The sequence below is a fragment of the Telmatherina bonti genome (assembly GCF_933228915.1).
Source record: "Telmatherina bonti genome assembly, chromosome: 24".
Taxonomy (NCBI): Eukaryota; Metazoa; Chordata; class Actinopteri; order Atheriniformes; family Telmatherinidae; genus Telmatherina; species Telmatherina bonti.
The window spans coordinates 4,116,609-4,143,776 of NC_136633.1; the positions used below are offsets into that span (position 1 = coordinate 4,116,609).

Consider the following 27,168-nt stretch of genomic DNA (forward strand, 5'->3'; position numbering starts at 1 on the left):
GTAAACATGATGCAACATGTGTAAAGATAAGTAAACACAATGCAACATGTGTAAAGATCAGTAAACATGCAAATGTGTAAACATGATGTACATGTGTAAAGTTTAGAAAACATAATGTAAACACATGTAAACTTTATGTAAGTATCTATAAACATGATGTCAATATTTTTAAATGTCTTTAAACCTGTAAAGAAAATGAAAAAATGATGTAAACATGTGAATGTCTTCAAACATATTGACATCATGTTTACATTTTGTGTGAAACTGAGTGTTGCCTGGACAACATGATGGCAGCTCTACAATAGAAAGATCATTCGTCCTCAGCATGTGTCCAACTTGTTTTTGCCCCGCGTCATGTCCCGGGGGAGGACTACGGTTCTGTGGACTGTATAGTATTTACATGTAAATATGTCACATTACATGTCATACAAGCTGCTTTGTCTCTCTAACCTCCTGAGACAACTCCATCCTCTGTGTGGTCCATGCTGAGCGTGGAGACAAGTTTAAAGACACCTGTGATGCCGATCAAAGGATATATTTAGTTTAACTTGTCCCTCTGGACAAGTTGTTTACTGCGGATGTGAATCTAAAAACAACTCACCTAAAAATTCAATTACGATTTTTGGGGTGACTATTCAGCACTGATTCTCGATTCAAACAGATTTTTTATTCATAATCATTACACTTCAGTAACAGAAGGTGCTACTTTCCAAAGTAACTTCATTCTTATATCGGCTAAAAGAACTGAGAAGTTATTTGTGCCGATTCCATTTACATTGCTACATGTACAAAACTTTTTTTGCTCCTCATTTTTCTTCATTGTAATGAGCTATAATGCTCAAGAAGACAATTAAAAGATCAATAAAAACAATAAAAATGACAAAAAATATTTATCATGGATTTTTTAATATACAAAAATATTTTTTAACAAAAATACTGATTTTAAAATTGCGAAGCAAAAAAAATCCAGATTTTCGATTTCTTTCGATTTGTCCACCCCCTGTTGTTTATTATCTTGTCTAGCGATGCGTTAGTTTTGTCTAGGCGCGTTTCATTTGTCATCAGTGTTTGATTTCCAGTTTTAATTTATACTTTTCTCAGATTTAACTTGTTCCAGTGACTTTGGCTGGTTTTTCTTCCATTAACAGAGGCGTGTCCATGTGTGTATGCTAACATGTCAACGTCCCCGTGTTCAGACAACACACGGATGCTGGTGTTCCTCCTCAGTGGTTCTGTCCGGCTTCTGTCTCCAGACAGTGATAAGTGAAGACGCTGCTGGTAGTCTGAGAGCCTGTCCCGACTTCAGGCCTCTGCTCTGATCACATGACCAGATGTCAGTGTGGGACTTCTTCTGGCGAAAAAGCTTGGTTGTTTACTGGTTGTTTACCTTCTGTAATCGTCTCTGCTAGCTGTGAGGATGCTGCTGAACGAGTCCACTCGGTAACTTCTCATCCACCGTTTTCTCTCCTTTCATCAACGTTTCACCTGCTTTTACTGAGCAGAAAGGTTTCACTAAGATCAGCTGTTGGTTTCCTGCACACCTGTCCTGTAACGTGTGGTGATTCCTGCTCTGCAGCCTTAATCTGTGTTTCATCTTGTGTGTGTCAGATGTGTCCTTACATGTCTGTGTTTCCATGGTTACGCTGGAGTTCCTTATCTGTCTTCCTGTTTACTGTTTATCTGTGATCCTGTAAACACACAGAAACACAACAAATAAACAAGTTTCTTCTGAAAGGTACGCACAACTCACCTGCTTCCACACCGGAACTGCTGTCATACGCAGCCTCAACTGGTTTGTAGTGGTGTCAAGTGTGTTTCCCAGCAGAAGATAAACATGTCACATGATGACATAAGAGGAGCTTTTACTGGTTTAACTGGGAATGGGTCCGTAACATGAGAAGTTTAACAGGGAACAGGTCAGTAACATGACTGTTTGAAATAGGAACGAGTTGGTAACATGGCCAGTTTAACTGTGACCGGTATATAACATATCCAGTTTAACTGTGACCGGTATATAACATGACCGGTCTAACTAGGATTAGGTCTACAACATGACCGGTCTAACTGGGAATGGGCCAGTAATTGACTGGTTTTATCGAGAATAGGTTATGACCTTAAAACTGCTCCTCAGAATGTGGTAATGGTGATCTGCATCTGGAGTCTATGATAGCAAGAATCATGTTGGTGAAATACTTTAAATAAATGCTTTTTAATCTAAATATTTTTATGTAATTCCTCTTTCAGGTTAGTCTGGTTGCTGTAAACCGGATCTCCAGTTGAAAATAGATGAATGATAATTTATCTGGTTTTGAACAGGTATCTTGCATTAATAAACCAAACTCCGGGAAAATCTCTGAAGTAAATATTTAAATGGATTTCTACATTTTTCTGAAGTAAAGTAGTGAAAAACAGCGTTTTGATGCCTTTACTGCATCTGTATGTTCACGATGATCTCGTTTCTCTGTGGTAGTTTATGTTTTTGTATTATTTTCCAGATTAAATTCCTGAGCACATCACCCACTGCACCAGCTCCTGTTGTAAAAATAGACGTGTCATCTGCATATGTGATCGTAGCTGGCTTTGTGTGGTCTGGTGAGAACAGAAGTGGTCTTAGACCGTTTCCTTGTGGTACCGCGTGAAGAATTAGAGATGTAGGTCATGAATTAGCAAGATGAGAAGAAATCCGCAGCTTCGCCCTCCAGTCAGGTGAAGAGATGCTCGCTCAGGAGAAACCAACAGTCTGCAGTATTGACCAGAAACCTGATCTCAGAATGGGACGCTGCAGGAAGAGCTGGTCCAGTTTGAGCTTCCATCTGGGTGTTTTCAAGATCAGGTTGTCTTCTTCCTCCAGTGTCTTTGTGCGTGTCCCCCCAGCTGAGGTCCCTTCCCGTTGCCCCTGCAGTAGTCAGGAACAGCTCTCCTCCTCTTCAGTCTGTTTTTATCTGCGTAGTTGCAGAAACAAAGTCGTCTGGATGTTACAGACAAACTGACTGTGTCCTCCATGTTTTTATGGATGCCAGGACGTGCTGGAGACATGGAGGAGAGATGATGAAGGAGAAGAAGAGGAGGATGACACAACTTCAGAGGAAGCTCCTGTAAATGGCTCAGACATGTTTGTTTGTTGTTGTTTGTTGTTGTGTTGATTCTAACTGGTGGCGTGACATGTCCTGCAGCCAGATGAGCTGGAAGAAGAGCATGACCCCGACGGAGAGCAGAAACGTGAGTTAACTTTCAACCAGCTGATTGTGTGATGGACAGAGTGGACTGTGAGGGATTGACAATGTCGGCTTCCCAGCAGCTCAGATCAACCAACAGCCCAAACCAACAACTGAAGACAAGATGGAGGATGATGCTGAACCCACCAGTGGAGGGGCCCAGAGCAGCTCCGGTTGCCAGTCAGCCTCCAGTACAAAGGTCAGTGACTTTAGAGGCATTACTACTTTTGTGAAGGCATTTCTGATCAAGATGTTCATTTATATCACAAATCAATTAGAAACCAATTTGTTCACATAGATGTATGCAGTAAGACATGTTGGTGGGGAGGGGGGGGGGGGGGGTTCATTATTAGTTAATTATACTAATAAATCTAAACTGTTAAAAAGTTTTTTTGTGTGCAGATGATAGAAGAAAGGGATAATGGCCGACGAGGTGTCCATTATCAGAAGTTAATGGCCTCCGCACAGCAACCGTCCGACGCAAAGCAGACCCACATATTAGAGGGCATTATCCCGCTTATACCATGGTCACTCTCAAAGAAAATAATATAAGATCAATACGAATGTTGTTTTTACTGTTAAAATCATGTTTTTAACAAGAAGCGGCAGGGCGGACTATTTAATGTCTCTTGTTGTGGCGTTGCCATGGTAACCGCCGCTGGCAGCACCTGCAGCTCGTTCGGCAGTAGAAACTATTGCAGCAAATCACTGATGATAATATGATGGTGTTGCGGGATGTGTGACTGTGGTCCAGGGAGCTCTGTGGAAGTGAGTGTGAGTGTGTGCGCACGGTGCGTCAGTAATACCAGAATTTCTTCACAATATGAAGGAAATTGGGGAGGACGTGCGATGGTTGGTTTCTAAAGCAGCATAAGAAAAAATCAGCTGTGGAAAAATCTAAATGCAAACAGCACGGACCTTTTTAATTCTTGAAGATGGCTGTGAAATTCGCGTAACCGCTGGAGCATTAATGCAGAGAAACACTCTGTCAGAACCACTCTGTCCCTCTTTCAGAGATCTGGAGCTTCATCACAAACTAACTGATTAAATATTATTTAATACGGTTGAAAAAATATGACAGATATTTTATCTGCAGGGACTGATTTCAACTAACAATCTCGGTAGAACATGAACATAATACAGTAGTGAGATGAGGAGGGATCGGGAGACTTTTTTCCTTTCTTCCTTTTCTACTCTGGTTATTGTTGAACCGATGGTCTAAATTAACCTGAAAAAAATAAAAGAACTTAAGAACTAGCAGATCAGATACATTCATGAGTAAGCATGGGCCGCTGCTTGACATAGTCCTTCCAGATATTCTTTCTGCTTTCTGTTCTGTCCGTTTGTCGCTGACATTTCTGTTGCCATGGTTACCAAGTGACATTCGAGCCAGCGCAGGGATTTAGAATTATTCGGCTCTTTGAAGGAACTTTCTTCAACTGGTGTCCTATATCACTTTTTAACGGACACCCTGCAACCAGTCAGAATCAAGTATTCACCCAGACCATGGTATAACTTGTTTTAATGCAGGTGTGAAAGAAAGCGTCCAGAAAACAGCTTGTTAAAATGTAGGGATGTAAATGAACATATTTCATGGCATGTAGGAACAGATCTACACACATGTAATTTTCATCACATGCAGAAATAGAGTTTAAATATTACGTTTTAGATTCATTATTGATGAAAATATTATAGAAGTCACATTTTATTAGTATAAAAATAAACAAAGACAGATTTAAACAATGATGTGTAAATAAAGACAGGTGTAAAAAAAGACAGGTGTAAATAAAGACAGGTGTAAATAAGGACAGGTGTACATAAAGACAGGTGTAAATAAGGACAGGTGTAAATAAAGACAGGTGTAAATAAGGACAGGTATACACAAAGACAGGTGTACATAAAGACAGGTGTAAATAAGGACAGGTGTACATAAAGACAGGTGTAAATAAGGACAGGTGTAAATAAAGACAGGTGTAAATAAGGACAGGTATACACAAAGACAGGTGTAAATAAAGACAGGTTAACATAAAGACAGGTGAACATAAGGACAGGTGAACATAAAGACAGGTGTAAATAAAGATAGGTGTAAATAAAGACAGGTGCACATAAAGACAGGTGAACATGAAGACAGGTGTAAATAAAGACAGGTGAACATAAAGACAGGTAAACATAAAGACAGGTGTAATAAAGACAGGTGAACATAAAGACAGGTAAACATAAAGACAGGTGTAAATAAGGACAGGTGTACATAAAGACAGGTGAACATAAAGACAGGTGTAAATAAAGACAGGTGTAAATCAGGACAGGTGTAAATAAAGACAGGTGAACATAAAGACAGGTGTAAATAAAGACAGGTGAACATAAAGACAGGTGTAAATAAGGACAGGTGTACATAAAGACAGGTGTAAATAAGGACAGGTATACATAAAGACAGGTGTAAATAAGGACAGGTATACATAAAGACAGGTGTAAATAAAGACAAGTATACATAAAGACAGGTGTACATAAAGACAGGTGTGAATAAGGACAGGTGTACATAAAGACAGGTGTAAATAAGGACAGGTGTAAATAAAGACAGGTGTAAATAAGGACAGGTATACACAAAGACAGGTGTAAATAAAGACAGGTTAACATAAAGACAGGTGAACATAAGGACAGGTGAACATAAAGACAGGTGTACCTAAAGACAGGTGTAAATAAAGATAGGTGTAAATAAAGACAGGTGCACATAAAGACAGGTGAACATGAAGACAGGTGTAAATAAAGACAGGTGAACATAAAGACAGGTAAACATAAAGACAGGTGTAATAAAGACAGGTGAACATAAAGACAGGTGAACATAAAGACAGGTAAACATAAAGACAGGTGTAAATAAGGACAGGTGTACATAAAGACAGGTGAACATAAAGACAGGTGTAAATAAAGACAGGTGTAAATAAGGACAGGTGTACATAAAGACAGGTGTAAATAAAGACAGGTGTAAATCAGGACAGGTGTAAATAAAGACAGGTGAACATAAAGACAGGTGTAAATACAGACAGGTGAACATAAAGACAGGTGTAAATAAGGACAGGTGTACATAAAGACAGGTGTAAATAAGGACAGGTATACATAAAGACAGGTGTAAATAAGGACAGGTGTACATAAAGACAGGTGTAAATAAAGACAAGTATACATAAAGACAGGTGTACATAAAGACAGGTGTACATAAAGACAGGTGTAAATAAGGACAGGTGTAAATAAAGACAGGTGTAAATAAGGACAGGTATACACAAAGACAGGTGTAAATAAAGACAGGTTAACATAAAGACAGGTGAACATAAGGACAGGTGAACATAAAGACAGGTGTACCTAAAGACAGGTGTAAATAAAGATAGGTGTAAATAAAGACAGGTGCACATAAAGACAGGTGAACATGAAGACAGGTGTAAATAAAGACAAGTGAACATAAAGACAGGTAAACATAAAGACAGGTGTAATAAAGACAGGTGAACATAAAGACAGGTGAACATAAAGACAGGTAAACATAAAGACAGGTGTAAATAAGGACAGGTGTAAATAAAGACAGGTGTAAATAAGGACAGGTGTACATAAAGACAGGTGTAAATAAAGACAGGTGTAAATCAGGACAGGTGTAAATAAAGACAGGTGAACATAAAGACAGGTGTAAATAAAGACAGGTGAACATAAAGACAGGTGTAAATAAGGACAGGTGTACATAAAGACAGGTGTAAATAAGGACAGGTATACATAAAGACAGGTGTAAATAAGGACAGGTGTACATAAAGACAGGTGTAAATAAAGACAAGTATACATAAAGACAGGTGTAAATAAAGACAGGTGTAAATAAGGACAGGTGTACATAAAGACAGGTGCACATAAAGACAGGTGAACATGAAGACAGGTGTAAATAAAGACAGGTGAACATAAAGACACGTAAACATAAAGACAGGTGTAATAAAGACAGGTGAACATAAAGACAGGTGTAAATAAAGACAGGTGTACATAAAGACAGGTGTACATAAGGACAGGTGTACATAAAGACAGGTGAACATGAAGACAGGTGTAAATAAAGACAGGTGTAAATAAGGACAGGTGTACATAAAGACAGGTGTAAATAAAGACAGGTGAACATAAAGACAGGTGAACATAAAGACAGGTGTAAATAAGGACAGGTATACATAAAGACAGGTGTAAATAAGGACAGGTGTAAATAAAGACAGGTGTAAATAAGAACAGGTGTAAATAAAGACAGGTGTAAATAAGGACAGGTGTAAATAAGGACAGGTGTACATAAAGACAGGTGTAAATAAGGACAGGTGTAAATAAAGACAGGTGTAAATAAGGACAGGTATACATAAAGACAGGTGTAAATAAGGACAGGTATACATAAAGACAGGTGTAAATAAGGACAGGTGTAAATAAAGACAGGTGTAAATAAGGACAGGTGTAAATAAGGACAGGTGTAAATAAAGACAGGTGTAAATAAAGACAGGTGTAAATAAGGACAGGTGTAAATAAAGACAGGTATAAATCAGGACAGGTGTAAATAAAGACAGGTGTAAATCAGGACAGGTGTAAATAAAGACAGGTGTGAATCAGGACAGGTGTAAATAAAGACAGGTGTAAATAAGGACAGGTGTAAATAAGGACAGGTATACATAAAGACAGGTGTAAATAAGGACAGGTATACATAAAGACAGGTGTAAATAAAGACAAGTATACATAAAGACAGGTGTAAATAAAGACAGGTGTAAATAAGGACAGGTGTACATAAAGACAGGTGTCAATAAAGACAGGTGAACATAAAGACAGGTGTAAATAAAGACAACTGTACATAAAGACAGGTGTACATAAGGACAGGTGAACATAAAGACAGGTGTACATAAAGACAGGTGTAAATAAAGATAGGTGTAAATAAAGACAGGTGCACATAAAGACAGGTGAACATGAAGACAGGTGTAAATAAAGACAGGTGAACATAAAGATAGGTGTAAATAAAGACAGGTGCACATAAAGACAGGTGAACATGAAGACAGGTGTAAATAAAGACAGGTGAACATAAAGACAGGTGAACATGAAGACAGGTGTAAATAAAGACAGGTGAACATGAAGACAGGTGTAAATAAAGACAGGTGTAAATAAGGACAGGTGAACATAAAGACAGGTGTAAATAAAGACAGGTGAACATGAATACAGGTGTAAATAAAGACAGGTGTAAATAAGGACAGGTGTAAATAAAGACAGGTGTAATAAAGACAGGTGAACATAAAGACAGGTGTAAATAAAGACAGGTGAACATGAAGACAGGTGTAAATAAAGACAGGTGTAAATAAGGAGAGGTGTAAATAAGGACAGGTGTAAATAAAGACAGGTGTAATAAAGACAGGTGAACATAAAGACAGGTGTAAATAAAGACAGGTGAACATGAAGACAGGTGTAAATAAAGACAGGTGAGCATGAAGACAGGTGTAAATAAAGACAGGTGTAAATAAGGACAGGTGTAATAAAGACAGGTGAACATAAAGACAGGTGTAAATAAAGACAGGTGAACATGAAGACAGGTGTAAATAAAGACAGGTGTAAATAAGGACAGGTGTAAATAAAGACAGGTGTAAATAAAGACAGGTGAACATAAAGACAGGTGTAAATACAGACAGGTGAACATAAAGACAGGTGTAAATAAGGACAGGTGTACATAAAGACAGGTGTAAATAAGGACAGGTATACATAAAGACAGGTGTAAATAAGGACAGGTGTACATAAAGACAGGTGTAAATAAAGACAAGTATACATAAAGACAGGTGTACATAAAGACAGGTGTACATAAAGACAGGTGTAAATAAGGACAGGTGTAAATAAAGACAGGTGTAAATAAGGACAGGTATACACAAAGACAGGTGTAAATAAAGACAGGTTAACATAAAGACAGGTGAACATAAGGACAGGTGAACATAAAGACAGGTGTACCTAAAGACAGGTGTAAATAAAGATAGGTGTAAATAAAGACAGGTGCACATAAAGACAGGTGAACATGAAGACAGGTGTAAATAAAGACAGGTGAACATAAAGACAGGTAAACATAAAGACAGGTGTAATAAAGACAGGTGAACATAAAGACAGGTGAACATAAAGACAGGTAAACATAAAGACAGGTGTAAATAAGGACAGGTGTAAATAAAGACAGGTGTAAATAAGGACAGGTGTACATAAAGACAGGTGTAAATAAAGACAGGTGTAAATCAGGACAGGTGTAAATAAAGACAGGTGAACATAAAGACAGGTGTAAATAAAGACAGGTGAACATAAAGACAGGTGTAAATAAGGACAGGTGTACATAAAGACAGGTGTAAATAAGGACAGGTATACATAAAGACAGGTGTAAATAAGGACAGGTGTACATAAAGACAGGTGTAAATAAAGACAAGTATACATAAAGACAGGTGTAAATAAAGACAGGTGTAAATAAGGACAGGTGTACATAAAGACAGGTGCACATAAAGACAGGTGAACATGAAGACAGGTGTAAATAAAGACAGGTGAACATAAAGACACGTAAACATAAAGACAGGTGTAATAAAGACAGGTGAACATAAAGACAGGTGTAAATAAAGACAGGTGTACATAAAGACAGGTGTACATAAGGACAGGTGTACATAAAGACAGGTGAACATGAAGACAGGTGTAAATAAAGACAGGTGTAAATAAGGACAGGTGTACATAAAGACAGGTGTAAATAAAGACAGGTGAACATAAAGACAGGTGAACATAAAGACAGGTGTAAATAAGGACAGGTATACATAAAGACAGGTGTAAATAAGGACAGGTGTAAATAAAGACAGGTGTAAATAAGAACAGGTGTAAATAAAGACAGGTGTAAATAAGGACAGGTGTAAATAAGGACAGGTGTACATAAAGACAGGTGTAAATAAGGACAGGTGTAAATAAAGACAGGTGTAAATAAGGACAGGTATACATAAAGACAGGTGTAAATAAGGACAGGTATACATAAAGACAGGTGTAAATAAGGACAGGTGTAAATAAAGACAGGTGTAAATAAGGACAGGTGTAAATAAGGACAGGTGTAAATAAGGACAGGTGTAAATAAAGACAGGTGTAAATAAGGACAGGTGTAAATAAAGACAGGTATAAATCAGGACAGGTGTAAATAAAGACAGGTGTAAATCAGGACAGGTGTAAATAAAGACAGGTGTGAATCAGGACAGGTGTAAATAAAGACAGGTGTAAATAAGGACAGGTGTAAATAAGGACAGGTATACATAAAGACAGGTGTAAATAAGGACAGGTATACATAAAGACAGGTGTAAATAAAGACAAGTATACATAAAGACAGGTGTAAATAAAGACAGGTGTAAATAAGGACAGGTGTACATAAAGACAGGTGTAAATAAAGACAGGTGAACATAAAGACAGGTGTAAATAAAGACAACTGTACATAAAGACAGGTGTACATAAGGACAGGTGAACATAAAGACAGGTGTACATAAAGACAGGTGTAAATAAAGATAGGTGTAAATAAAGACAGGTGCACATAAAGACAGGTGAACATGAAGACAGGTGTAAATAAAGACAGGTGAACATAAAGATAGGTGTAAATAAAGACAGGTGCACATAAAGACAGGTGAACATGAAGACAGGTGTAAATAAAGACAGGTGAACATAAAGACAGGTGAACATGAAGACAGGTGTAAATAAAGACAGGTGAACATGAAGACAGGTGTAAATAAAGACAGGTGTAAATAAGGACAGGTGAACATAAAGACAGGTGTAAATAAAGACAGGTGAACATGAATACAGGTGTAAATAAAGACAGGTGTAAATAAGGACAGGTGTAAATAAAGACAGGTGTAATAAAGACAGGTGAACATAAAGACAGGTGTAAATAAAGACAGGTGAACATGAAGACAGGTGTAAATAAAGACAGGTGTAAATAAGGAGAGGTGTAAATAAGGACAGGTGTAAATAAAGACAGGTGTAATAAAGACAGGTGAACATAAAGACAGGTGTAAATAAAGACAGGTGAACATGAAGACAGGTGTAAATAAAGACAGGTGAGCATGAAGACAGGTGTAAATAAAGACAGGTGTAAATAAGGACAGGTGTAATAAAGACAGGTGAACATAAAGACAGGTGTAAATAAAGACAGGTGAACATGAAGACAGGTGTAAATAAAGACAGGTGTAAATAAGGACAGGTGTAAATAAAGACAGGTGTAATAAAGACAGGTGAACATAAAGACAGGTGTAAATAAAGACAGGTGAACATGAAGACAGGTGTACATAAGGACAGGTGTAAATAAGGACAGGTGTACATAAAGACAGGTGTAAATAAAGACAGGTGTAAGTAAAGACAGGTGAACATAAAGACAGGTGTAAATAAAGACAGGTGAACATAAAGACAGGTGTAAATAAAGACAGGTGAACATAAAGACAGGTGTAAATAAAGACAACTGTACATAAAGACAGGTGTAAATAAAGAAAACTGTAAATAAAGACAGGTGTAAATAAGGACAGGTGTACATAAAGACAGGTGAACATAAAGACAGGTGTAAATAAAGACAGGTGAACATAAAGACAGGTGTAAATAAGGACAGGTATACATAAAGACAGGTGTAAATAAGGACAGGTGTAAATAAAGACAGGTGTAAATAAGAACAGGTGTAAATAAAGACAGGTGTAAATAAGGACAGGTGTACATAAAGACAGGTGTAAATAAGGACAGGTGTAAATAAAGACAGGTGTAAATAAGGACAGGTATACATAAAGACAGGTGTAAATAAGGACAGGTATACATAAAGACAGGTGTAAATAAGGACAGGTGTAAATAAAGACAGGTGTAAATAAGGACAGGTGTAAATAAAGACAGGTGTAAATAAAGACAGGTGTAAATAAGGACAGGTGTAAATAAAGACAGGTATAAATCAGGACAGGTGTAAATAAGGACAGGTGTAAATAAAGACAGGTGTAAATCAGTACAGGTGTAAATAAAGACAGGTGTGAATCAGGACAGGTGTAAATAAAGACAGGTGTAAATAAGGACAGGTGTAAATAAAGACAGTTGTAAATAAGGACAGATGTAAATAAGGACAGGTGTAAATAAGGACAGGTGTAAATAAAGACAGGTGTAAATAAGGACAGGTGAACATAAAGACAGGTGTAAATAAAGACAGGTGTACATAAAGACAGGCGAACATAAAGACAGGTGTAAATAAAGACAGGTGTAAATAAGGACAGGTGTACATAAAGACAGGTGTACATAAAGACAGGTGTAAATAAAGACAGGTATACATAAAGACAGGTGTAAATAAGGACAGGTATACATAAAGACAGGTGTAAATAAAGACAGGTGTAAATCAGGACAGGTGTAAATAAAGACAGGTGTAAATAAGGACAGGTGTAAATAAGGACAGGTGTACATAAAGACAGGTGTAAATAAGGACAGGTATACATAAAGACAGGTGTAAATAAGGACAGGTATACAGACAGACAGGTGTAAATAAATACAAGTATACATAAAGACAGGTGTAAATAAAGACAGGTGTAAATAAGGACAGGTGTACATAAAGACAGGTGTAAATAAAGACAGGTGTAAATAAAGACAGGTGAACATAAAGACAGGTGTAAATAAAGACAGGTGAACATAAAGACAGGTGTAAATAAAGACAGGTGAACATAAAGACAGGTGTACATAAGGACAGGTGTACATAAAGACAGGTGAACATGAAGACAGGTGTAAATAAAGACAGGTGTAAATAAGGACAGGTGTACATAAAGACAGGTGAACATAAAGACACGTGTAAATAAAGACAGGTGAACATAAAGACAGGTGTAAATAAGGACAGGTATACATAAAGACAGGTGTAAATAAGGACAGGTGTAAATAAAGACAGGTGTAAATAAGAACAGGTGTAAATAAAGACAGGTGTAAATAAGGACAGGTGTACATAAAGACAGGTGTAAATAAGAACAGGTGTAAATAAAGACAGGTGTAAATAAGGACAGGTATACATAAAGACAGGTGTAAATAAGGACAGGTATACATAAAGACAGGTGTAAATAAGGACAGGTGTAAATAAGGACAGGTGTAAATAAAGACAGGTGTAAATAAAGACAGGTGTAAATAAGGACAGGTGTAAATAAAGACAGGTATAAATCAGGACAGGTGTAAATAAGGACAGGTGTAAATAAAGACAGGTGTAAATCAGGACAGGTGTAAATAAAGACAGGTGTGAATCAGGACAGGTGTAAATAAAGACAGGTGTAAATAAGGACAGGTGTAAATAAAGACAGTTGTAAATAAGGACAGATGTAAATAAGGACAGGTGTAAATAAGGACAGGTGTAAATAAAGACAGGTGTAAATAAGGACAGGTGTAAATAAGGACAGGTGAACATAAAGACAGGTGTAAATAAAGACAGGTGTACATAAAGACAGGTGAACATAAAGACAGGTGTAAATAAAGACAGGTGAACATGAAGACAGGTGTAAATAAAGACAGGTGTAAATAAGGACAGGTGTACATAAAGACAGGTGTAAATAAAGACAGGTATACATAAAGACAGGTGTAAATAAGGACAGGTATACATAAAGGCAGGTGTAAATAAGGACAGGTGTAAATAAAGACAGGTGTAAATAAGGACAGGTGTAAATAAAGACAGGTGTAAATAAGGACAGGTATAAATAAGGACAGGTGTACATAAAGACAGGTGTAAATAAGGACAGGTATACATAAAGACAGGTGTAAATAAGGACAGGTATACAGACAGACAGGTGTAAATAAATACAAGTATACATAAAGACAGGTGTAAATAAAGACAGGTGTAAATAAGGACAGGTGTACATAAAGACAGGTGTAAATAAAGACAGGTGTAAATAAAGACAGGTGAACATAAAGACAGGTGTAAATAAAGACAGGTGAACATAAAGACAGGTGTAAATAAAGACAGGTGTAAATAAAGACAGGTGAACATAAAGACAGGTGTAAATAAAGACAACTGTACATAAAGACAGGTGTAAATAAAGACAACTGTACATAAAGACAGGTGTACATAAAGACAGGACTGGTGTAAATAAAGATAGGTGTAAAAGAGAGAGGTGCACATAAAGACAGGTGAACATGAAGACAGGTGTAAATAAAGACAGGTGAACATAAAGACACGTAAACATAAAGACAGGTGTAATAAAGACAGGTGAACATAAAGACAGGTGTAAATAAAGACAGGTGTACATAAAGACAGGTGTACATAAGGACAGGTGTACATAAGGACAGGTGTACATAAAGACAGGTGAACATGAAGACAGGTGTAAATAAAGACAGGTGTAAATAAGGACAGGTGTACATAAAGACAGGTGAACATAAAGACAGGTGTAAATAAAGACAGGTGAACATAAAGACAGGTGTAAATAAGGACAGGTATACATAAAGACAGGTGTAAATAAGGACAGGTGTAAATAAAGACAGGTGTAAATAAGAACAGGTGTAAATAAAGACAGGTGTAAATAAGGACAGGTGTACATAAAGACAGGTGTAAATAAGGACAGGTGTAAATAAAGACAGGTGTAAATAAGGACAGGTATACATAAAGACAGGTGTAAATAAGGACAGGTATACATAAAGACAGGTGTAAATAAGGACAGGTGTAAATAAAGACAGGTGTAAATAAGGACAGGTGTAAATAAGGACAGGTGTAAATAAAGACAGGTGTAAATAAAGACAGGTGTAAATAAGGACAGGTGTAAATAAAGACAGGTATAAATCAGGACAGGTGTAAATAAGGACAGGTGTAAATAAAGACAGGTGTAAATCAGTACAGGTGTAAATAAAGACAGGTGTGAATCAGGACAGGTGTAAATAAAGACAGGTGTAAATAAGGACAGGTGTAAATAAAGACAGTTGTAAATAAGGACAGATGTAAATAAGGACAGGTGTAAATAAGGACAGGTGTAAATAAAGACAGGTGTAAATAAGGACAGGTGAACATAAAGACAGGTGTAAATAAAGACAGGTGTACATAAAGACAGGCGAACATAAAGACAGGTGTAAATAAAGACAGGTGTAAATAAGGACAGGTGTACATAAAGACAGGTGTAAATAAAGACAGGTATACATAAAGACAGGTGTAAATAAGGACAGGTATACATAAAGACAGGTGTAAATAAGGACAGGTGTAAATAAAGACAGGTGTAAATCAGGACAGGTGTAAATAAAGACAGGTGTAAATAAGGACAGGTGTAAATAAGGACAGGTGTACATAAAGACAGGTGTAAATAAGGACAGGTATACATAAAGACAGGTGTAAATAAGGACAGGTATACAGACAGACAGGTGTAAATAAATACAAGTATACATAAAGACAGGTGTAAATAAAGACAGGTGTAAATAAGGACAGGTGTACATAAAGACAGGTGTAAATAAAGACAGGTGTAAATAAAGACAGGTGAACATAAAGACAGGTGTAAATAAAGACAGGTGAACATAAAGACAGGTGTAAATAAAGACAGGTGAACATAAAGACAGGTGTAAATAAAGACAACTGTACATAAAGACAGGTGTAAATAAAGAAAACTGTACATAAAGACAGGTGTACATAAGGACAGCTGTACATAAAGACAGGTGTAAATAAAGATAGGTGTAAAAAAGAGAGGTGCACATAAAGACAGGTGAACATGAAGACAGGTGTAAATAAAGACAGGTGAACATAAAGACACGTAAACATAAAGACAGGTGTAATAAAGACAGGTGAACATAAAGACAGGTGTAAATAAAGACAGGTGTACATAAAGACAGGTGTACATAAGGACAGGTGTACATAAAGACAGGTGAACATGAAGACAGGTGTAAATAAAGACAGGTGAACATAAAGACAGGTGTAAATAAGGACAGGTATACATAAAGACAGGTGTAAATAAGGACAGGTGTAAATCAAGACAGGTGTAAATAAGAACAGGTGTAAATAAGGACAGGTGTAAACAAGGACAGGTGTACATAAAGACAGGTGTAAATAAGGACAGGTGTAAATAAAGACAGGTGTAAATAAGGACAGGTATACATAAAGACAGGTGTAAATAAGGACAGGTATACATAAAGACAGGTGTAAATAAGGACAGGTGTAAATAAAGACAGGTGTAAATAAGGACAGGTATACATAAAGACAGGTGTAAATAAGGACAGGTATACATAAAGACAGGTGTAAATAAAGACAAGTATACATAAAGACAGGTGTAAATAAAGACAGGTGTAAATAAGGACAGGTGCACATAAAGACAGGTGTAAATAAAGACAACTGTACATAAAGACAGGTGTACATAAGGACAGGTGAACATAAAGACAGGTGTACATAAAGACAGGTGTAAATTAAGATAGGTGTAAATAAAGACAGGTGCACATAAAGACAGGTGAACATGAAGACAGGTGTATATAAAGACAGGTGAACATGAAGACAGGTGTAAATAAAGACAGGTATACATAAAGACAGGTGTAAATAAGGACAGGTGTAAATACAGACAGGTGTAAATAAAGACAGGTGTAAATAAGGACAGGTGTAAATACAGACAGGTGTAAATAAGGACAGGTATACATAAAGACAGGTGTAAATAAGGACAGGTGTAAATACAGACAGGTGTAAGTAAAGACAGGTGTAAATAAGGACAGGTGTAAATACAGACAGGTGTAAATAAAGACAAGTATACATAAAGACAGGTGTAAATAAAGACAGGTGTAAATAAGGACAGGTGCACATAAAGACAGGTGTAAATAAGGACAGGTGTAAATAAAGACAGGTGTAAATAAGGACAGGTGTAAATAAGGACAGGTATACATAAAGACAGGTGTAAATAAGGACAGGTATACATAAAGACAGGTGTAAATAAAGACAAGTATACATAAAGACAGGTGTAAATAAAGACAGGTGTAAATAAGGACAGGTGCACATAAAGACAGGTGTAAATAAAGACAACTGTACATAAAGACAGGTGTACATAAGGACAGGTGAACATAAAGACAGGTGTACATAAAGACAGGTGTAAATAAAGATAGGTGTAAATAAAGACTGGTGCACATAAAGACAGGTGAACATGAAGACAGGTGTAAATAAAGACAGGTGAACATGAAGACAGGTGTAAATAAATACAGGTATACATAAAGACAGGTGTAAATAAGGACAGGTGTAAATACAGACAGGTGTAAATAAAGACAGGTGTAAATAAGGACAGGTGTAAATACAGACAGGTGTAAATAAGGACAGGTATACATAAAGACAGGTGTAAATAAGGACAGGTGTAAATACAGACAGGTGTAAATAAAGACAGGTGTAAATAAGGACAGGTGTAAATACAGACAGGTGTAAATAAAGACAGGTGTAAATAAAGAGAAGTATACATAAAGACAGGTGTAAATAAGGACAGGTGCACATAAAGACAGGTGTAAATAAAGACAACTGTACATAAAGACAGGTGTACATAAGGACAGGTGAACATAAAGACAGGTGTACATAAAGACAGGTGTAAATAAAGATAGGTGTAAATAAAGACAGGTGCACATAAAGACAGGTGAACATGAAGACAGGTGTAAATAAAGACAGGTGAATATGAAGACAGGTGTAAATAAAGACAGGTATACATAAAGACAGGTGTAAATAAGGACAGGTGTAAATACAGACAGGTGTAAATAAAGACAGGTGTAAATAAGGACAGGTGTAAATACAGACAGGTGTAAATAAAGACAGGTGTAAATAAGGACAGGTGTAAATACAGACAGGTGTAAATAAAGACAGGTGTAAATAAGGACAGGTGTAAATAAGGACAGGTGTAAATAAAGACAGGTGTAAATAAGGACAGGTATAAATAAAGACAGGTGTAAATAAGGACAGGTGTAAATAAAGACAGGTGTAAATAAGGACAGGTGTAAATAAAGACAGGTGTAAATAAGGACAGGTGTAAATAAGGACAGGTGTAAATAAAGACAGGTGTAAATAAGGACAGGTGTAAATAAAGACAGGTGTAAATAAGGACAGGTGTAAATACAGACAGGTGTAATAAAAGACAGGTGTAAATAAGGACAGGTGTAAATAAAGACAGATGTAAATAAGGACAGGTGTAAATAAAGACAGGTGTAAATAAGGACAGGTGTAAATAAAGACAGGTGTAAATAAGGACAGGTGTAAATAAAGACAGGTGTAAATAAGGACAGGTGTAAATACAGAAAGGTGTAAATAAAGACAGGTGTAAATAAGGACAGGTGTAAATAAAGACAGGTGTAAATAAAGACAGGTGTAAATCAGGACAGGTGTAAATAAAGACAGGTGTAAATAAGGACAGGTATAAATAAGGACAGGTGTAAATAAAGACAGGTGTAAATAAGGACAGGTGTAAATAAAGACAGGTGTAAATAAGGACAGGTGTAAATAAGGACAGGTGTAAATAAAGACAGGTGTAAATACAGACAGGTGTAAATAAAGACAGGTGTAAATAAGGACAGGTGTAAATACAGACAGGTGTAAATACAGACAGGTGTAAATAAAGACAGGTGTAAATAAAGAGAAGTATACATAAAGACAGGTGTAAATAAGGACAGGTGCACATAAAGACAGGTGTAAATAAAGACAACTGTACATAAAGACAGGTGTACATAAGGACAGGTGAACATAAAGACAGGTGTACATAAAGACAGGTGTAAATAAAGATAGGTGTAAATAAAGACAGGTGCACATAAAGACAGGTGAACATGAAGACAGGTGTAAATAAAGACAGGTGAATATGAAGACAGGTGTAAATAAAGACAGGTATACATAAAGACAGGTGTAAATAAGGACAGGTGTAAATACAGACAGGTGTAAATAAAGACAGGTGTAAATAAGGACAGGTGTAAATACAGACAGGTGTAAATAAAGACAGGTGTAAATAAGGACAGGTGTAAATACAGACAGGTGTAAATAAAGACAGGTGTAAATAAGGACAGGTGTAAATAAGGACAGGTGTAAATAAAGACAGGTGTAAATAAGGACAGGTATAAATAAAGACAGGTGTAAATAAGGACAGGTGTAAATAAAGACAGGTGTAAATAAGGACAGGTGTAAATAAAGACAGGTGTAAATAAGGACAGGTGTAAATAAGGACAGGTGTAAATAAAGACAGGTGTAAATAAGGACAGGTGTAAATAAAGACAGGTGTAAATAAGGACAGGTGTAAATACAGACAGGTGTAAATAAAGACAGGTGTAAATAAGGACAGGTGTAAATAAAGACAGATGTAAATAAGGACAGGTGTAAATAAAGACAGGTGTAAATAAGGACAGGTGTAAATAAAGACAGGTGTAAATAAGGACAGGTGTAAATAAAGACAGGTGTAAATAAGGACAGGTGTAAATACAGAAAGGTGTAAATAAAGACAGGTGTAAATAAGGACAGGTGTAAATAAAGACAGGTGTAAATAAGGACAGGTGTAAATAAAGACAGGTGTAAATACAGACAGGTGTAAATAAAGACAGGTGTAAATAAAGACAGGTGTAAATCAGGACAGGTGTAAATAAAGACAGGTGTAAATAAGGACAGGTATAAATAAGGACAGGTGTAAATAAAGACAGGTGTAAATAAGGACAGGTGTAAATAAAGACAGGTGTAAATAAGGACAGGTGTAAATAAGGACAGGTGTAAATAAAGACAGGTGTAAATAAGGACAGGTGTAAATAAAGACAGGTGTAAATAAAGACAGGTGTAAATAAGGACAGGTGTAAATAAAGACAGGTGTAAATCAGGACAGGTGTAAAGAAAGACAGGTGTAAATCAGGACAGGTGTAAATAAAGACAGGTGTAAATAAGGACAGGTGTAAATAAAGACAGGTGTAAATCAGGACAGGTGTAAATAAGGACAGGTGTAAATAAAGACAGGTGTAAATCAGGACAGGTGTAAATAAGGACAGGTGTAAATCAGGACAGGTGTAAATCAGGACAGGTGTAAATAAGGACAAGTGTAAATACAGACAGGTGTAAATAAAGACAGGTGTAAATAAGGACAGGTGTAAATACAGACAGGTGTAAATAAAGACAGGTGTAAATAAGGACAGGTGTAAATAAGGACAGGTGTAAATAAAGACAGGTGTAAATAAGGACAGGTGTAAATCAGGACAGGTGTAAATAAAGACAGGTGTAAATCAGGACAGGTGTAAATCAGGACAGGTGTAAATAAGGACAAGTGTAAATACAGACAGGTGTAAATAAAGACAGGTGTAAATAAGGACAGGTGTAAATAAAGACAGGTGTAAATAAGGACAGGTGTAAATACAGACAGGTGTAAATAAAGACAGGTGTAAATAAAGACAGGTGTAAATAAGGACAGGTGTAAATAAAGACAGGTGTAAATAAGGACAGGTGTAAATACAGACAGGTGTAAATAAAGACAGGTGTAAATAAGGACAGGTGTAAATAAAGACAGGTGTAAATAAGGACAGGTGTAAATAAAGACAGGTGTAAATATAGACAGGTGTAAATACAGACAGGTGTAAATAAAGACAGGTGTAAATAAAGACAGGTGTAAATCAGGACAGGTGTAAATAAAGACAGGTGTAAATAAGGACAGGTATAAATAAGGACAGGTGTAAATAAAGACAGGTGTAAATAAGGACAGGTGTAAATAAGGACAGGTGTAAATAAAGACAGGTGTAAATAAGGACAGGTGTAAATAAAGACAGGTGTAAATAAGGACAGGCGTAAATAAAGACAGGTGTAAATCAGGACAGGTGTAAAGAAAGACAGGTGTAAATCAGGACAGGTGTAAATAAAGACAGGTGTAAATAAGGACAGGTGTAAATAAGGACAGGTGTAAATAAAGACAGGTGTAAATCAGGACAGGTGTAAATAAGGACAGGTGTAAATAAGGACAGGTGTAAATCAGGACAGGTGTAAATCAGGACAGGTGTAAATAAGGACAGGTGTAAATCAGGACAGGTGTAAATCAGGACAGGTGTAAATAAGGACAAGTGTAAATAAAGACAGGTGTAAATAAGGACAGGTGTAAATAAGGACAGGTGTAAATAAAGACAGGTGTAAATAAGGACAGGTGTAAATAAGGACAGGTGTAAATAAAGACAGGTGTAAATACAGACAGGTGTAAATAAAGACAGGTGTAAATCAGGACAGGTGTAAATACAGACAGGTGTAAATAAGGACAGGTATACATAAAGACAGGTGTAAATAAGGACAGGTGTAAATACAGACAGGTGTAAATAAAGACAGGTGTAAATAAGGACAGGTGTAAATACAGACAGGTGTAAATAAAGACAGGTGTAAATAAAGACAAGTATACATAAAGACAGGTGTAAATAAAGACAGGTGTAAATAAGGACAGGTGCACATAAAGACAGGTGTAAATAAAGACAACTGTACATAAAGACAGGTGTACATAAGGACAGGTGAACAAAAAGACAGGTGTACATAAAGACAGGTGTAAATAAAGACAGGTGCACATAAAGACAGGTGAACATGAAGACAGGTGTAAATAAAGACAGGTGAACATGAAGACAGGTGTAAATAAAGACAGGTATACATAAAGACAGGTGTAAATAAGGACAGGTGTAAATATAGACAGGTGTAAATAAAGACAGGTGTAAATAAGGACAGGTGTAAATACAGACAGGTGTAAATAAAGACAGGTGTAAATAAGGACAGGTGTAAATACAGACAGGTGTAAATAAAGACAGGTGTAAATAAGGACAGGTGTAAATAAGGACAGGTGTAAATAAAGACAGGTGTAAATAAAGACAGGTGTAAATAAGGACAGGTGTAAATAAAGACAGGTGTAAATAAGGACAGGTGTAAATACAGACAGGTGTAAATAAAGACAGGTGTAAATAAGGACAGGTGTAAATAAAGACAGGTGTAAATAAGGACAGGTGTAAATAAAGACAGGTGTAAATAAGGACAGGTGTAAATACAGACAGGTGTAAATAAAGACAGGTGTAAATAAGGACAGGTGTAAATCAGGACAGGTGTAAATCAGGACAGGTGTAAATAAGGACAGGTGTAAATAAAGACAAGTATACATAAAGACAGGTGTAAATAAAGACAGGTGTAAATAAGGACAGGTGCACATAAAGACAGGTGTAAATAAAGACAACTGTACATAAAGACAGGTGTACATAAGGACAGGTGAACAAAAAGACAGGTGTACATAAAGACAGGTGTAAATAAAGACAGGTGCACATAAAGACAGGTGAACATGAAGACAGGTGTAAATAAAGACAGGTGAACATGAAGACAGGTGTAAATAAAGACAGGTATACATAAAGACAGGTGTAAATAAGGACAGGTGTAAATATAGACAGGTGTAAATAAAGACAGGTGTAAATAAGGACAGGTGTAAATACAGACAGGTGTAAATAAAGACAGGTGTAAATAAGGACAGGTGTAAATACAGACAGGTGTAAATAAAGACAGGTGTAAATAAGGACAGGTGTAAATAAGGACAGGTGTAAATAAAGACAGGTGTAAATAAAGACAGGTGTAAATAAGGACAGGTGTAAATAAAGACAGGTGTAAATAAGGACAGGTGTAAATACAGACAGGTGTAAATAAAGACAGGTGTAAATAAGGACAGGTGTAAATAAAGACAGGTGTAAATAAGGACAGGTGTAAATAAAGACAGGTGTAAATAAGGACAGGTGTAAATACGGACAGGTGTAAATAAAGACAGGTGTAAATAAGGACAGGTGTAAATAAAGACAGGTGTAAATAAAGACAGGTGTAAATAAAGACAGGTGCAAATCAGGACAGGTGTAAATAAAGACAGGTGTAAATAAAGACAGGTGTAAATAAGGACAGGTGTAAATAAAGACAGGTGTAAATAAGGACAGGTGTAAATAAAGACAGGTGTAAATCAGGACAGGTGTAAAGAAAGACAGGTGTAAATCAGGACAGGTGTAAATAAAGACAGGTGTAAATAAGGACAGGTGTAAATAAAGACAGGTGTAAATCAGGACAGGTGTAAATAAGGACAGGTGTAAATCAGGACAGGTGTAAATCAGGACAGGTGTAAATAAGGACAGGTGTAAATCAGGACAGGTGTAAATAAAGACAGGTGTAAATAAAGACAGGTGTAAATCAGGACAGGTGTAAATCAGGACAGGTGTAAATAAAGACAGGTGTAAATAAAGACAGGTGTAAATCAGGACAGGTGTAAATCAGGACAGGTGTAAATAAGGACAAGTGTAAATAAAGACAGGTGTAAATAAGGACAGGTGTAAATAAGGACAGGTGTAAATAAAGACAGGTGTAAATAAGGACAGGTGTAAATAAGGACAGGTGTAAATAAAGACAGGTGTAAATAAAGACAGGTGTAAATAAGGACAGGTGTAAATAAAGACAGGTGTAAATAAAGACAGGTGTAAATAAGGACAGGTGTAAATAAAGACAGGTGTAAATAAAGACAGGTGTAAATAAAGACAGGTGTAAATAAGGACAGGTGTAAATAAAGACAGGTGTAAATAAGGACAGGTGTAAATAAGGACAGGTGTAAATAAAGACAGGTGTAAATAAGGACAGGTGTAAATAAAGACAGGTGTAAATAAGGACAGGTGTAAATAAGGACAGGTGTAAATAAAGACAGGTGTAAATAAGGACAGGTGTAAATAAGGACAGGTGTAAATAAGGACAGGTGTAAATAAAGACAGGTGTAAATAAGGACAGGTGTAAATAAGGACAGGTGTAAATAAAGACAGGTGTAAATAAAGACAGGTGTAAATAAGGACAGGTGTAAATAAGGACAGGTGTAAATAAAGACAGGTGTAAATAAAGACAGGTGTAAATAAGGACAGGTGTAAATAAAGACAGGTGTAAATAAGGACAGGTGTAAATAAAGACAGGTGTAAATAAAGACAGGTGTAAATAAGGACAGGTGTAAATAAAGACAGGTGTAAATAAGGACAGGTGTAAATAAAGACAGGTGTAAATAAGGACAGGTGTAAATAAGGACAGGTGTAAATAAAGACAGGTGTAAATAAGGACAGGTGTAAATAAGGACAGGTGTAAATAAAGACAGGTGTAAATAAAGACAGGTGTAAATAAGGACAGGTGTAAATAAAGACAGGTGTAAATAAGGACAGGTGTAAATAAAGACAGGTGTAAATAAGGACAGGTGTAAATAAAGACAGGTGTAAATAAGGACAGGTGTAAATACAGACAGGTATGATATAAAGTGTGACTCCTGTCAGGAAAACGTTCTCTCTGCTCTCAGCTGTCTCTCTTCAGACGGCTGTCCTCCTCCCGGTCAAGGATGTTGAACGACACCCTGGTGGACGTCGAGTCTCTGTCCCCTGCTGCAGAGACCCTACAGGAGTCCAGATCTAGAGGGCTCCGATCCGGGGCCTGCAGCGTGCTCTAAACTGGTGGACCTGGTGGATCTGATGGACTCTTGGAAGAGAGTCCTGGTGTGGGTGTAGACAACTTGAGTCTGCAGCAGGGGGACAGTGTCCATCGTCTGAGTGACCAGGAAGACACCACGTTGTGGTGGACAAACAGACTCCTGCTGGATTCTACTAGTTTCCACTCTGTGTGACACCTTCCAGCAGCTGAGCGTCGAGCGTTGAGGACGTCCATGGGACTATTTACCATGACACGGTCCCGGAGCACATCTGCACTTTGTGAATGGACGTTTAAATGTGGGAAGCTCTGACGGGACGGCTGATGTTTGTTAGCGTGGACATGATCATGTCGGGGTCCTGGAGGAGCTGCCAAGAGGCAATAAAGAGGAAAAAACAGCGCCTGAGTCCTGTAGAACACCTGAGTGTGTCTGAAATCAGCTGTTAGGACCGATCAAGCCACAGCAGGAGTCCAGACGACCGGAGAGGATGTTCTAGCCAACACGTGCGTCTCATTGCTTTGGACTATTTCATTTCTCAGTTTACTTCTGTCCTTGTGTTTGGACCACTTGGTCCAGTTCAGGGTCACAGAGAGGTTTCCCAGCAGTAGTCAGCTGAGAGGCAGGGACTCCTGGACAGGTTGCCGGTCCATAGCAGCACCAGCACTGAGACAAACACTCACATTCACTCCTAGGGAGGATTTAGAGCAACCATTCATTGTAACATCATGTGTTGGGACAGTGGGAGGAAACCCACGCATATACACAGGAGGACCTGCAAGTCCAGTTTCTTTTAGTTATTTATTGATTTAATTATTATGTAAATCCATATGAAAATAAATCCATGAAAATCTGGAAAATAATACAGTTTTCAGAAATGTTTATTCCTTTTTATAATAGGATTATTTTATATATGATTATGTCCAGAATTTTTTTAAATTTCCCTGCACAAACTCACACACACATACATACACATACTATATATGCATATACACTATTCACAAAAAGTTAGGGATATTCAGCTTTTGGGTGAAATTTCCCAACAAGCCTAAAATGCATTCAAACCTGTACAGGTGAACTTAATGTGATCTTCTCTAAGCTTTTAAATGCACATGTCCAACTGTTAAATGTTTCAATAAATTTTGCACAAGTTGCTGTTCTCTAACAAGGAGCTTAACGGCAAAAATCACGGCAGGTGTGTGATCCTTGAATTGACCAATAAACGTCCTGGTTCAATTAGAGCTGGTGTTTAAACAGTTGTCCTCATCATGCTGTTCACATTTTGACATCATGAGACCAAGACAACACCTAACAATGGAACAACAGTCCCTTGCCATTGCGATGCTTCAAACAGGACGTTCTCAGACAGAAGTGGCCACTGAGCTTGGAGTGTCACAGAGTGTCATCAGCAGGTTGCAACAGAGATATGGAGAGACTGGAAGAGTCACAGAAAGGCCTAGAAGTGGACGTCCTTTGGCCACATCCCGTGCTGATGACCGCTACATTGTGAACACTGCCCTGAGAAACCGGATGATGAATGCCACTCAACTCCAGGCACGTTTAAGAGAGGTGAGAGGCACCCAAGTGTCACGTCAGACCATTGGAAACCGTTTCCATCAGCGTGGTCTGCGTGCTAGACGACCTGCACGGGTACCTGACCACACCACCAGGCACAGGCATCATCGTCTTGCATGGGCCAGGGAGCATTTACGCTGGACGAGGAACCAGTGGGCCTCAGTGCTGTTCTCTGATGAAAGTCGATTCACACTGAGCAGAAATGATGGCCGGCAACGATGTTGGAGACGTCAGGGAGAGCGCTATGCATCAGCCACTGTTGTCACCAGGCCAGCTTTTGGTGGTGGCGGTGTTACAGTGTGGGCAGGGGTGTCCACTTGGTACAGAACTGCCCTACACTTTGTGAATGGTACAGTGACAAGCCCATACTACCTGAATAACAGCATTAATCCAGTGATTGTGCCCCTACATGAACAGCACAGGCCTAATTTCATCTTCATGGACGACAATGCTCCTGCTCATCGAAGCCGCATCATCAGGGAACGGCTGTTGGAGACTGGTGGACCTCAAATGGAATGGCCTGCACTCTCTCCAGACCTGAATCCCATTGAAAACCTGTGGGATCAGCTGAGCCGTCGTGTAGAGGCTCGAGACCCTGCACCCCAGAACCTCAATGACCTGAGGGCTGCCCTTCAAGAAGAGTGGGATGCCATGCCTCAGCAGGCAATAAGTTGCCTTGTGAACAGCATGAGACGTCGTTGTCAAGCTGTAATTGATGCTCAAGGGCACATGACCAGATATTGAGACGTTCAAATTTTTTGTTGTGGTGTAACTACCATTGTTGTTACCTTTTGTGTTGAATGAATTTTTTGAGATGAGGAAATCAGTAGTGCATCCTTCTACTTAAATGTCTTACTTTTATATTATATCACTGTAGCATGAACATATTGCATTTTCCATAAATTTCACCTGAAAGCCAAATATCCCTAACTTTTTGTGAGTAGTGTGTGTGTGTATATGTATGTATGTATATATATATATATATATATATATATATATATATATATATATAT

General features: G+C 37.4%; 1 protein-coding gene across 1 annotated transcript in view; it reads left to right on the forward strand.

Annotated features, from left to right (window-relative positions):
• rpgrb (retinitis pigmentosa GTPase regulator b) overlaps positions 1 to 24,604 on the forward strand; it is a gene marked incomplete at its 3' end in the record, with an annotated part of 43,896 nt that extends 19,292 nt beyond the window's left edge. Inside the window, exons 16-19 of the mRNA XM_079263833.1 lie at positions 3,021 to 3,095; positions 3,174 to 3,219; positions 3,299 to 3,414; positions 24,458 to 24,604. Of these exons, the coding sequence (XP_079119959.1) occupies positions 3,021 to 3,095; positions 3,174 to 3,219; positions 3,299 to 3,414; positions 24,458 to 24,604 (384 nt within the window). The remainder of the gene's footprint in view (positions 1 to 3,020; positions 3,096 to 3,173; positions 3,220 to 3,298; positions 3,415 to 24,457) is intronic.
• Between the last annotated feature and the right edge of the window lie 2,564 nt (positions 24,605 to 27,168).